Source organism: Pteropus alecto, unplaced genomic scaffold (genome assembly GCF_000325575.1).
Source record: "Pteropus alecto unplaced genomic scaffold, ASM32557v1 scaffold135, whole genome shotgun sequence".
NCBI classification, from domain to species: Eukaryota; Metazoa; Chordata; class Mammalia; order Chiroptera; family Pteropodidae; genus Pteropus; species Pteropus alecto.
The window spans coordinates 5492331-5506435 of record NW_006438076.1 but is presented as its reverse complement, the minus strand read 5'-3'; the positions used below and the strand labels follow the sequence as shown (position 1 = coordinate 5506435).

The following is a 14105-nucleotide window of genomic DNA, read 5'->3' as shown; positions in this document are numbered from 1 at the left end:
GTGTGAGGATAGGGAATACATAAAACGGAGTCACTTTAACCAAGCTGCTAAAATTATTAACATCATGAAGGTTGAGGCATGAGGAAAGACTTCATTTTGGTTCTAACTGTCCTGGAAACTTAAATTAAAAAAAAAAAAAAAATCGTAGGAGCATGTAGTATGTTTCAGGAAATGTATAAGCATTATCTCATTTAATCCTCATGATCGCTCTATAAAATACTATTATAACTCCATTTTATAAATGACAATATTGAGATTCAAAGAGAACCATTTACCTACTCAAGAACTTATATCTAATGAAAAATAGACTTGTTCTTCACCAGAAACTTCCGGCTCCAAGGTATGTTTTCTCTTCATTATGTTACAATTTCTTCCACAACCATACAAGGTAAGGGAATAGGTAGAAACTGGGGAGAAAAGGTCAGATAAGTAGGCCAAATTCCTGAGATCTGTAGAGAATAAAAGAGTTCCATGGAATGTCAACCTGGAACAGAAAAATAGAGTGACCAGGGGGGATCCACAAGCTCGAGTCTAATTCCTTTAAAGGTTATCTCGATTACTGTGTACTATTTTCTCACTCCTAAACTTTCTCAACATCCAGCATTTAATTGTACCCTATGCCCAGAGGTTTCCTGAGTCTTGGGATATATTACTGATAAGTCTCCAGAGGGACTGTGAGATCATTTAAAATCCTACAAAGGTAAGAGATCTTATTTCTGCTAACTCTGAGGAAATCACTCTAGGTAAGAGGGCAGCCGTCAGACGCATAGCATCCGCGCTCTGTGTGATTCTGAATGAAAAAGAACATTTAGGGTCTGCAGTTAGAGAATCCAAGTCCAATTTCAAGGCACTTAGAACAGAGAGACATTTGAAATGGGGAACCCATAACTCTATAGAAGAAATTGAAGATGAAAGGAGGGGAAAGATTTTTGTTTTCCTTACTTTTTCCCACGTAGGTGCTCAGAGTATCTCCTCTTCTTTCTCAATTTTTACTTTTAACCTCACTCTGGAGTCCTGGGTAGCAGAGATTGTTGAAAGGAATTACAACTAAGGGATTCCTTCTCACTATATGCAGTGACATGAGAGCGCTTTCCTCCATTCACTCTATCAAACATCATGTAGGAATGCATTCATTCATTCTTTTTTGTTCATTAATCATTCATTCACGTTCCAGCACTCCACAGTTGTTTAAGATTAAAAAAAATTAGTTGGATATATTTCCTGACATGGAGAAAATATATTTCTATGGCATAGAGAAAATAATAATCTGTGTGATGCAGATATATAAAAGACATTCTCCTGGTTCTCTCCCAAATATCATGTGAAATGTGTATATTTCTTCTTACGTGGCTCCTTTTTCTTCTTTTCCTAAAATGTATTTCTCAAGATTTGGCCTTCAGTACTGTTTTGTTCTCGCTTTACCCTTTCTTTCCTCATTCAGGCTTAAGACAGGTAACTACTTCCCAAATTCTTTAGCACGAGACTTTCTATAGCAAATATAATAATGAACCGATATAAAGCACATTAGTATGTATCTAAATATTTCATGAACGTCATCACATTTAATTTTTACCACAGTTCTGTGAGATAAGGTTATCTCAATTAATCAAAAGCAAACATTTGGTGGGTACCCACTATATACCAAGTATAATTATAGGAACAGTCAAAATTTTCAAGGAGTAAAATTATAGTGGTGCATGTCAAAATACAGATTTGTGGGACACAAACGAGAGGCATAATACCAAGAAAATTATTCAAAAGCTTGGCAGAAATGTTCTTATTTTACCTTTAGTGTCCTGTCTTATTATTACTAATTCCCTGTTTCACTCTCGAAAGTATTCCAGTTGTAACGCTAAATTTTAACTCATTGGTTAAGGTTGAGGTTACTGGTGCAGGAATACTTTCTGCTTCTTTAAAGATGAGAAGCTAAGGTTCAGAGATATTAAGTTACTTGCCCATAGTCACATCAAAAATCAGAACTTGAACGTGGGTTTTAGACCTCTAATCCAAGTTCTTTTTAATATGCCATGTTGCCTCTCTCCTAGACAAATAGTTGAATTTTAGTTGAATCTTCTAAGAGAGCTGTATTCATTTCTAATATGGATGCAACCCTAAAATACCATTTGAATTATTATTATCAGTCCCATGTGTGTCTGTGATATCTACAAACCTGCCTGGCTGTAGGTCTTGAAATCGTAAGGAGCTTGAATGTTTTAACTTATAAGGATTATTTATTTGTTTGTTTGTTTGTTTGTTTGTTTGTTTTAATGGAGGGGGGCGGGCAGGAGAGGCAACCCTTCATTATTCTCAGTTCCATGTGTGTCTGTGATACCTACAAACCTGCCTGGTTGTGGGTCTTGAAATAGTAAGGAGTTCGAATGTTTAAAATTACAAAGATAATATTTTAACTTGTAAGGACAAAATTGTTTTTTTAAGCATGGTAAATAAAATTGCAGTCTGAAATAGTATTATTTGCATGAGATATTTCTCATTAATCTTTTATTTCAGTTTTTATCTTACAGAAAATAATATTTATACTGCCTTGGAACCAACAGAAATATCACATTGCATATTCACTAATATCATGCATTAGCATGATTCCTATTTTACTGTGTTTTGAATGGTTTAGAGGGGTGGGTGCTTGCAGGTAGGGTGTAAGGAATGAGGTAAAAACTTAGGCATGGTTCCCAATCTTCTCCATCACATTTTTATTGTTGTAGCTCAACATAATCCAGAGGAGACCGCCATGGGTCCCCAGGAGTAGTTTCTAAACACTCCCACCAAAGTAAGAGTTATTTAGCATTAGCCATGCTCCTGTTAGTATTCAGTACATTACAAGAGTGGTTTTACTCTTGGCCAGACTATGGGAGTTACTAGCAGTAGCTGAGTACCTGCAATAGAACAGATACCACATTAGATGCCTCATACTGCATTATTCCATTTAATCTATCCAAGAATTCTTAGAATGTAATACCATGCCTATTTTAGAGGGATAAATAAACTGAAACATAACAAAGTCATAGAATTAGTAAGCAAGAGCCTAGATTTAATACAGATCTACCTGGCACAAAAATCTCATCTTTCCTTATCAGAATTCCCTCATAGCAGTTATGAGAGAATTTTATTAGCTCTCTCAGTTTATTGAACCTAACAGAAATTGTGCAGAACCTACAAGAATGCTTACATAGAGGTGGATACTCCAGAGTATGGGGCCACCCAGTGGCCATGAACTCTCTCTTCAACAACTTCAGCACAAAGTACAAACTGACTTCAAGTCCAGAGGATTCCTCATGGAAGCTGACAAGGAGAGTCTGGAAAAAAATGAAGAATATTGGCTTTCCTCCACAAATAGAATCTCTTATTGAGGCTTGATCTCGTAAGACAATAATAATAAAGTAAATAAGTTGTATTAATGTTTTGTAATAATGCTATTTTACTTTTAATTATCATATGCATTAAGATGCGTGATCTAAATCTAGAACTTTAGTTGTGTGAATAATTTTTCTTCTATTTCAAGTATTTTCACACTAATTACTTTTTACACCTTTTTATTTTTGCTACAAAACTTTCTACTAATTATGACTTTCTCCTTTTCCTTCTCTTCAAGAAGGTCCATTCTCCTTTCTTAACTCTCTACTTCTACTTATAATTTACATCCCCCACACCAATGCAGCAAGAGGCAATTATGAGTTACCAGTAATTACGAAGATGTTCAAGGCTCCTTTCATCTTTCCTAGTTTAAGAATTTGAGACTCTGCATTTTGATTCATACCTAAATTTCTTTTGTTAGGCAAGGAATCTACAACCATTGCTTTCCAGGGTTAGTAGAAAAAAACAAAAGCTTAAAATAGTTTAAAGACAAAAGGAATCATAGCAGAGCATTCTAAAATTCTATTCAAATAAACACATTTATTGAGTACTACTATTTCCGAAAACTGAGAAAAACAGTGGTGAACAAAAATGGACATGGTCTCTTTATGAAACTTAAGTCAAAAATATATCCATAAATTAATTTTCAACTTTTTATTTATCTAACAAATATTTAAATGCCAACTATTCACAGGCATTGTGATAAATACTGCAGTTTCAATGACAAACTAATAGTGTTTACTCTCGGGGAACTTATAGTCTAATAGAACCTAAATTCATTTTCCTTGGAATTTCTTTAGTATATGTAGATAGTATTAATTATTTTAGAAGATAAAATTATCAATCAGTAATTATTAATTATAAGAAAAGATCAGAGAAATTAAATTGGAATTATAAGTGGAAAATTTTCATATACTTTGGAGAGCGTTAAAACAGATCAGTAAAGTAAAAACTGGGATTGAAAATATCATTTCTTTTTGGACAATTTACAGACACCTTTATGCAACCGTTGTAACAAACAAGCGACCACAATGCACACTAGCAGCAGTTTCACATTCTCAGCCTGTTTAGTTAACAACTTTTTCTTTTAAAATAAACCAATAGTCAAATTCATAGAAGCAGAGTGTAGAATGGTGGCTGCTAGGGGCAGATGAGGGGGAAGTAGAAAGTTGCTCATCAAAGGGTGTAAAGTTGTCAGTAAGGGAAGATGAATAAATTCTAGAGATCTGTCCTATAACATTGTGCCTGTAGCTAACAATATTATATTATAAATTTAAAAATCTGTTAATGGAGTAGATCTCCAATTAAATTTTTTACTAAAATAAAATAGAAATTAACATTAAAAAAGCAGAAAGCACACAACAATATTTGTAGAATTGAAATATTTTCATTGTACTGAGATTCAAAATTTCCAATTGTTTGCAAAGATTAAATATCCTGCATGACGTAACTTCACTAAAAGCTACCATCTACATAATACAATTTAGCTGCTAACTTTTAAACAGTTTAAAACCCCATGATAATATCTAGATTTGTCACTTTCTTTTCAGTCAAATGAAAATAGACAAATAAGAAAATAAACTAAGGAATATATCCTATTAGAATGATATTAATACAATCCAAATATTTTAAATATATGTATTTTTATTTTTCAATTACAATTAGAATACAATGTTAGTTTCAGATGTACAACATGGTGATTAGAAGTTTATATAACTTATGAAGTGATCACCCCGATAAATCTAGTACCCATCTGACATCATACATAGTTATTACAATATTATTAACTATATTCCTTATGCTATATTTTATATGACTATTTAATATAATCCAAATCTTAATGCTTATTGAATTGTATCACAATCCATTGTTCTCAACAGAGATGTGGATGTTCAAATTGACCTTAGAGGAATATTTAGGGCATTCGATTACATCTCTGAGTAACTATAAATATGCTCTGGAAAGGAATCAGGAAGATCAGGCTTCCAGGTTGGTCTATTTTAGGGCATTTATTGTTGTATAATTGGTTGTAGACATTAATTAAATTATGATCTTCTGTTCAGTGTTGAAATCTTTGTTCTCTTAGCCCGTCCAGTATTTGACCGTGTTAATGCTTCATTTTGCTTTCTATCCATATTCATGAAGGAATATAGTATCTCTAGATATGAAGGCATAGATTTGCTTTACTAGCCCCTAAATGTCTTTGAAAGAATTTCTAATTTTTAATTTTATCATCATTATGTTTAAACAAAGATTGTTGACAATGAATGTATTGGTATTGTATGTCACAAATCATTCTCCACATTCATGCTTTCATGTCTTTTGTCTCTACCCAGACCTCTCCTCTGGGAATATGACGAATCACACAGAGCTGAATGAGTTTATTCTACTGGGAATACCTCAGACACAGGGACTGGAGACTGTACTCTTTGTCACTTTTTCATTCATTTACCTCTTTACCCTGCTTGGCAATTTACTCATCTTTACAGCAATTGTTTCTTCCTCTAGTCTTCGTACTCCCATGTATATTTTCTTGGGACTCCTATCTATTTTTGACATGTTGTTCCCATCTATAACCTGTCCCAAGATGTTATCTATCTCTCTGGCCAGAGCCATGCCATTTCTTACAAGGGGTGTGCTGCGCAGCTCTTCTTCTATCATTTCTTAGGTTCTACAGAAGGCTGCTTCTACTCTGTGATGGCTTTCGATTGCTTTGTTGCTATCTGTCACCCACTGAGGTACATGCTCATCATCAGACCTAAAGTCTGTGTCACTTTGGTCATGGCAGCCTGGTTGGTAGGTTGTCTTCAAGCCACCATCCTGACTTCCTTCACCTTTCAGTTAACCTACTGTGGCAACAATCAGGTGAACTACTTCTTCTGCGACCTGTCTTACCCCTGGCTTGTGCTGACAGCTCCCTGGCCCAGAAAGTGAGTTCCATAAATGTTGGCTTTCTGGCTTTAATTCTTTTGTTCAGTGTTTGTGTCTCTTACACATGCATTGGGATTGCCATTTTGAGAATCCGTTCAGCAGAGGGCAGGCAGAAAGCTTTCTCTACATGCAGTGCCCACCTCATTGCAATCCTCTGTGCCTATGGACCCGTAATCATGATCTATGTGCAATCCACACCCAACCCCTTGCTTGGTGCTGTGGTGCAAATATTAAATAATATCATCTCACCCATGCTGAACTCATTAATCTATTCTTTAAGAAACAGAGAAGTGAAACAATCCCTGAAAAGAGTGTTCCACAGTGTAGTACTCTTCCGAACTAAATTATGAGTTTTGTAATGGATTTTGGAAATTTATTGTCTCTTAACATTATCTTCCTATATCTTCCCCTTAAATAAAAATGTTTCCTCTAAAGCATGATATTTTGTTTGCCTAATAAAATTTCCTATATGTTTGTTTCTCTATAACTCTTGGGACCCCATAAATAACTCTATAATATTATTCTCAGTGCCTTGATTCTGGGTAAGGAATCCAAGGGGCACGGCATCAGCTAGACAGATCTCTTACCCCTACACTGGGCAGCCAGTTTTGCCTGCTTGGGGATAGTGAGGATCTCTGTCACTCCAAGAGGCACCCTTCAGTAGTCCATCTCCATATGAAATCATCCCTTATTTCATTTTTATTTCTCCATTCAGAATGTAATTGTTTCTACTTTCTGTCTATAAACTTTCAGTTTCCCCATGTTGCTAAGAATAGTTTTAACCAACATTAGTGAGTATGAACTTCAGGCACTATGATGAACATTTCACAGATATCACCTTATTTAATCTTTACATCATCCCTACAGAGTTTCCATTTTGGAAAAACAAAAATGAGCTTTGAGGATTAGAGACTTCAAGCAATGGGCCCAGTTTGCACATTAAGCAGCAAACCAGACCTTGAATAGATCCAATTAACTACAAAGTTCCTAATCTTTATCCCTCTATGATGTGACTTCCCTAAAAGACCTGCTTGGCAAGTTACTCATTCTCATCATCTCTTTCTAGAGTTCATAATATATATAAAGTATTCAATAAATAACTGGCAAAATATGTACTGACATAAGTCATGTTCACATATTGAGTTTATTATTATCTTCCTTTATTCTGTACCACTGCTCATTATACCCATCTGTAGATGGGGTGACTGTGATATAGCAATAAGTATATTCCCCTTTATGACATGTCTAGTTATGGTAAAGCCAAGCCTAGACCTAAGCACTCTTAACTCCTACTATCATGATTTTCCTACTGTGCCAGGCTGCTAATCTCCCAAATTACTCCTTAGTATAAAAGGATTGGGAAAGCCTTTCTGTCCAGGATTGTTTGAAGAGAAGATGGCTGGATTATGGGGTTTAATCACTATGCCCATTTGAATCTCTTACCAAGTTACATTTTATAACTTAGCTTTCAGCAATACTGAGTTGATAATCGTTTCTCACTTTTCTCCAGAATCCAGGTACAAAGAACAGGTACCATTTACTAGAGATCCCACAGACAAACTAGTCCTTAGTTTTCATGACATTTTAGTAACTTGTACTTTTTCTATTCCATTTTTACTCATAAGTCTTCATCCTACTTGAAACCAATAAACACACACCAAAAAATCTCAAATATAATAAATTGCTGCTCTTATAAAGGCTGTGAGGCAAAAAGGACAAAATGAAATGCATTCAAGGATAAATAAAGAGTTTGAAGTGCAATATGAGGTTTCTATGGCCCCTCATAGCCTGACTAGCAAAATCTAAGATCACACAGAATTGTATTCTCACACTTTGGGAATGCCTATCCTAGATGACTTGCCAGATCCAAGCAACTCTAATATTAGTTTGTTGTCCTATTACTGCTGGATATTGGTGGAAGAACCCACATTCTATGACATCTCTTTGGTAAAGCCTGGATAACACTTATGAACAGATACTCATCACACTGATACTCATATCATTCAATTTATTTTCTATACAATGAAAAGTTCTATAAAAGTAGCAATCATGTTTTTCTTATTCACTGTTGCATCACAAGACATAACCCCGTGGCATAGTAAGCAACCAGGGTAAGTTTATTGAATGAAGGAATGGATGGATACTACTTAATTAGATCAAATTATGATGTAATTGCATATTTATTCACAAAGAGGAACATGAATGAAATAACTAGGATGTAGAAGAGCAACATATCTTAATTTAAATATATATCTACATACAAGTAAAATTAAAGATATTTGAAAGCTGAAATCTGAATGAACTCTACTTTTTTGGCCACTTCTAAATCAATGTTGCAATGACTGTTTGGCATTGAAAAAAAAAAAAACTTTAAAACAATTTAAATCTTTCTTACATCTAAAACTTTAGTAAAACACCTAACATAGAATTTTATTTAAAAGACATGCGAGCACACACACACATGCACACACCACTCCAAAGAAGACATACAAATGGCCAAGCATTTAAAAAGATGCTCTATCGCAATTAGGGAAACGCAAATCAGACTCACAATAGATTATCACCTCACACCCATTCGAATTGTTATTACTTAAAAAAAAAAAATAGTAAGTGTTGGTGAGGATGTGGAGAAATTGAAACGCCATACACTGTTGGTGGGAATGTAAAATGGTGCAGCCCCTATGGAAAATAGTATGATGCTTCTCCCCAAAATTTAAAAATACAATTACCATATGATCCAGCAATTCCACCTCTGAGTATGTATACAAAAGAGTTGGAAGCAGTGTCTTGAAGATATATTCATATTCATAACATGTTAATAGCAGCATTATTCACAAGAGTCAGGAGATAAAAACAATCCAAGTGCATGAATGAATAAACAAAATGTGGTATATACATACAAGGAATATCGTTCAGATTTAAAAAGAAAGGAATTTCTGACACATGCTATAACATGAATGAAATTTAAAGATGTTATGTTAAGTGAAATAAGCCAGTCACACAAAAATACTGTATAATTCCAGTTATATAAGGTATTGGAGGAGTAAAATCAATAGAAAAAAAATGTGGTTGCCAGGGGCCAGGGAGCAGAAAATGTGCAATTGTTGCACAGATACAGAGTTTCAGTTTGTAAGATGAAAAAGTTCTGGAGATTGGTTACACGACGGTAGGAATATACTTAACACTACTGAACTGTACACTTAAAAATGGTTGATAGTAAATTTTATGCTACGTGTATTTTACCACAATTTAAAAATAAATCTACTTATTAAGTTTTCACATATCCTTGTGGATTTTGAGTTTGCTAGTTCTCTCCTTTTTCTTACAACTATTGTTGAAGCCTTTCAAATCACTGTTTAATTGTTAAATACCTCAGTTTGGCATGGGCAGAAAAGTTAGAGAATGTAGCCTAGGTAGCCTTCAAGGAATCTGTCTAGAGTTACCTTTTATCGAGTCTTTACTTCTTACCAAGCACTGTGCAATTGCTTTATATTTTATTAAATTTATCTACACAAAAACACTGAGATCATGTTACAGAAGGTGAAACAAGGTTTGAAGATGTTAGGTAATTTTCTCTAAGGCACACAATTTGTTTGTGTATAGAATTAGGATTCATCTCAGATCCTCATGCAGCTATACACAATATAGCAATTTTGCTGAAACTTTGAAAATAAATGTTTGTCCTTTTACACACAGACCCCAAAAAAATCTTACCCCAGGTTTTTTTCCTTTCAGTATCTCTGATGTATGAGAGCAATCCCACATTATTTCTTATTCTTGTGCTCAAGCCCTCTCTTCCCTTAGCCAACTGTAACTCTTTATTTTCACAAGTTACACTCTACCTTTTCTATTTTTCATTAATCTTTCATCCTAGCTTCTCTAGTTCTCTCCTTACCAAATACACTAATTCTATAAAACAAAGGCTCAGGGAATATGAAAGTCAAAGGCAGAATTCCCATAGCAGGTGGAAATAGTAAAAAGATTGTAAACATTTTATACCATTTTTTTTAATCTTCATATAAAGATATCTATGTATAAATGAATTATTGGAAGTATGTTTACCTAAATGTTTAAAAATGGGCAATCCAATTTTGGGTGATGTTTACTTTCTTCATATATTTTTATTTGTTACTTTCATGATTTTGCAATGAAATAGTAATTAAAAAAAAAAGATATTTTTGAGAGAAAAAAAATAGGATGCCCAAATATAGGATCAAATGAAGCTAATTATTTGAATCAGGAAGTTTTAAGGGAAAAAAATTCAAAGCAATTACTTTGGAGGAGAAACCACACAGTTGTTTCTAAACCCGATGACGTATGTATTATGTTGTTTATAAATTATGCCTGAACTAATATGTAATAAAATGTTCTAACCCCTTAGAGTGGGGTTCTATTATTCTCATCCTCAATTATTACTATCCTCTGTTGGGTCTAATCTTCTGGGTATTCCCAGAAGATAGCTCTGTGGGGACCTTACTTGACTACTAGAATCGAAGTCCGATTCTCAGTGTACGTTCAAGTATAGAAAATTAAAAAGTGAAAAGTGAAGTTCTGATCTGATGTCATCAGATTTGGCTAAAGTAGGGCATTAGTCCACATACATGCCCGGGAGCATTTATCTGACTTAGTGACTATCTTTTCTCCATCCATTTTTCCTGACCAAGTTTTCAAATTCTAGTCCTAGATTCTTCCTTATTTGCTCCCTGAATGTGTTCTGTTCCCTTCACTAGATAAAATGAATTCATTTTATTTCTCCCACATACATTCAAATACAACACTGCTTAAAACCCTCTTAAAGTTTCTTAAACTCCTAATATAAAAACATAATCTTTAAAGTGACCGATTGAGCCCTGAGTAATCTTTTTCTTTTCTGTCTCTCAAGCGTCATCTCACAATTATTTTCCTTTCTTTCCTCGAGTTCTTTAATGCGCTGTGCTCCTTCCCAGAGGCTTGGCACGTGGTCTCACCCCTGCCTGGAGTAGTGTTTGCTTCCCTGTTGCCTGCATGTTTGCTCACTCTTCCGCTCTCAGCTTGGACAATGCTTTCTCAGGGAAGTCCTCCACACCTTTCAAGGAATACTATCTATCCATATATATCGCAATGTGTGTTCATCCTCATTGACATGAACAAAGACGGGAGTGAACTACTTAGGACACAAATACTCTCCCATTATAATGCTTCAATCCTTTGAACTTTTCTTTCTAGCACATACCATATGGAAGACTTATAATTTATGTGTATGATTATTTGATTAATGCCTTTTTTCTTTTACTAGACTGTACGCTCTTCAAGGGCACAGATAAAGACAAATTCCTGCTCACCAGAACATAGCAATTTTGGCACATCATGGCACTGCTACCAAATTTTTGTACAATGAATAAATAACTTCACTGAAACCTGTAATTTGTTCACATCACTTTCTCTTCTCTTGTCAACCCTTTCTTGTCTTTACTTAGCTTCTTTACTAGATTAGATTATTTTACTATTTTTATAACTAGTTTCAGATTATTCACATCCTGTCCTCTGTCATGTCCCAGTCTTCAGTGAATCCACCTGCCTGCCCCATTCCTGTACCTATTCTATTTGTCTTTCTTAGAGACAAATCACAAACTGGACAGTTTAGCAGCACTATAAATTCATGATTGCCTGCCTCAAATGTTTGCTAAGCAATCCTATTACTTTGCTTTATTGAGGTTGCTTTCATGCCTCATTGGGGTGACTGCAGATATGGGTCTGGGACCTGAGACATCTACTCAACTCCTGGGTTCTACTCACAGAGAGTGAAAATAGGACTCGCCAGCAAACTGAGAACTAAAAGATCATCAAGATCTCAGTGATTTCCGTCACAGGGCTCTCTGATAAGCTGACCAGCGAATGTGGCTTAAACTGAGTCCAAGTGTTGACTCTTCCTCTTCCTTGGCTGAATCAGAGACAGCGAGATCTGTAGGACAGAAGTTGTCTGATTTATCCACCCAGCCACAAGAGAGGAAGCTGAAATGAGAAGAGAAAGGGAGAATGGCTTTCTTCTCTCACTAGTGCTCCTGACTTCTCACCCTTTCTCTGTCTCATATTGAGAACCTAGATCAAGTACACTATTTTATCATTTAGTTTTCTGTATGACCTTTACTAATAAACACAGTGTATATGCATTGCAAGCCTTTCTGAAAAAAAACATTAGTCTTTAATAAATTAAATTTCCTAAAAGGTGAAATGCTTTTTTCGGATGATCACAAAAAATATTTATTGAGTATGCAAGGCATTTAACTTAAAAGTTTTAACAGGTGCCAAATAGTATATGACAGATACATCAAATAATAGCTTGAAATTATTTTTGGCCTCTCATGTGCTCATCTGTTGAAGAAAATAAAAGACCTGAGTGCATGGCTTTGTTGAGTAAAATGTAAATAATCACTAATTTCAAAATTTATATTTCATTAAGTATAAATATTTGATACATTCGAGACACAATCTACATTTAATACATAACTTGGAGTGCAAAGTTTTAGTTATGCAAGATGAAGTTCTAGATACTTAATGTATCTGTAGGACAGAAGCTGCCTGACTATAGCACAGTGACTGTAGTCAATAGCAGTGTATTGAATACTTGAAATTTGTTAAGATGTAGATCTTAAACGTTCCCACCACAAAAAAAAAGAGAAAAAGAAAGAAAGAAAAAGAAAAGAAAATGGCTGTTCCATGAGGTAATGGATATGTTAGTTAGCTTGATTGTGGTGACCATTTCACAATGTACACATATATCAAAATCCACATGTACAACTTAAATATATATAATTTTTATTTGTCAATCATACTTCAAAAAAGTTGTTAAAAAAAAAAAGATAAAAGAAAGCTGCCTTTACAGGTTCAGCTTCAAGGCCAAGAATTAATGTTTTAGTTATCTACTGCTGCACAAAATACAACCACAAAATTTAGCGGCTTAAAATAACAACTTACTATTATTAAAAAAATCAAATTGAAATTTGCTTTAAAAATGTAGATAAAATACAACTTGCAATTATACTTTTGTTGCATTTAATGATTCTGGAACATCTTTACATTTTCCGGAGGAAATTATACACAAAAATCAGAAAACTTTCTGAGTTTTCTAATTAAAGTCTTCCCTATTGAGATCTGATCACTTTCTGTAATAGGTATTATTAGTGACAACTATTGTCCTTTTGGGAATGTAAGACATTTGTGTTTTCACTGTGACCATGATATTAATTTAGCACATGACATCTTGATTCTGAAATGTTCGGGTTGGACATCCAAGAGCATCCATGACATATATCTTCCTTGAATAAATTTTTACCAGACAGGTAAATTTAATGGTATTTTACTTCCTAGTCAGAAGCATATTCATTATCTTTTCTACTTGTACAGATTATTTTTTCAAGTCAGTCATGCTTCAAAAAATATTAAAGACATTCAAGGAGAAATAGGATGGTGGAATTATTAACTTTTACATCCTTTTATAATAGATATGCAACAAAAACATTAAATTTACTTTTTAAAGTAAAATTCCAGATGCATTTGAAATAGTATAACTACCTAAATACTCCTGAAACACTGGCCGAAAGTCCTAAAGAAGGGGCCAAATTTCAGTTCCTTTCAGAGTGAGCTCCATGATTGAGGCCAAATTATTTAAGTTCTTGTGATCCTAACTTTCTTCATGTGTCGAAGACTTCATCAAAGATTTATAAGGTTTAAATAAGACTGCAAAACACTCTTTTCCTTTCAGATAGACTAAGTTTTTTGAGCAGAGGAACTGGGCCCAACTACCCGCTTCCCAGCTTTTCATGCTC

At 34.4% G+C, this 14105-nt stretch overlaps 1 protein-coding gene across 1 annotated transcript; it reads left to right on the top strand.

Moving 5' to 3' along the window:
* The first annotated feature begins 5722 nt into the window (after positions 1-5722).
* On the top strand, positions 5723-6650 carry LOC102879093 (olfactory receptor 148-like). The gene is given in 3 exon segments (XM_015591996.1): positions 5723-5960; positions 5963-6256; positions 6259-6650. Coding segments are annotated over 3 exon segments (924 nt in total).
* Positions 6651-14105: the final 7455 nt, after the last annotated feature.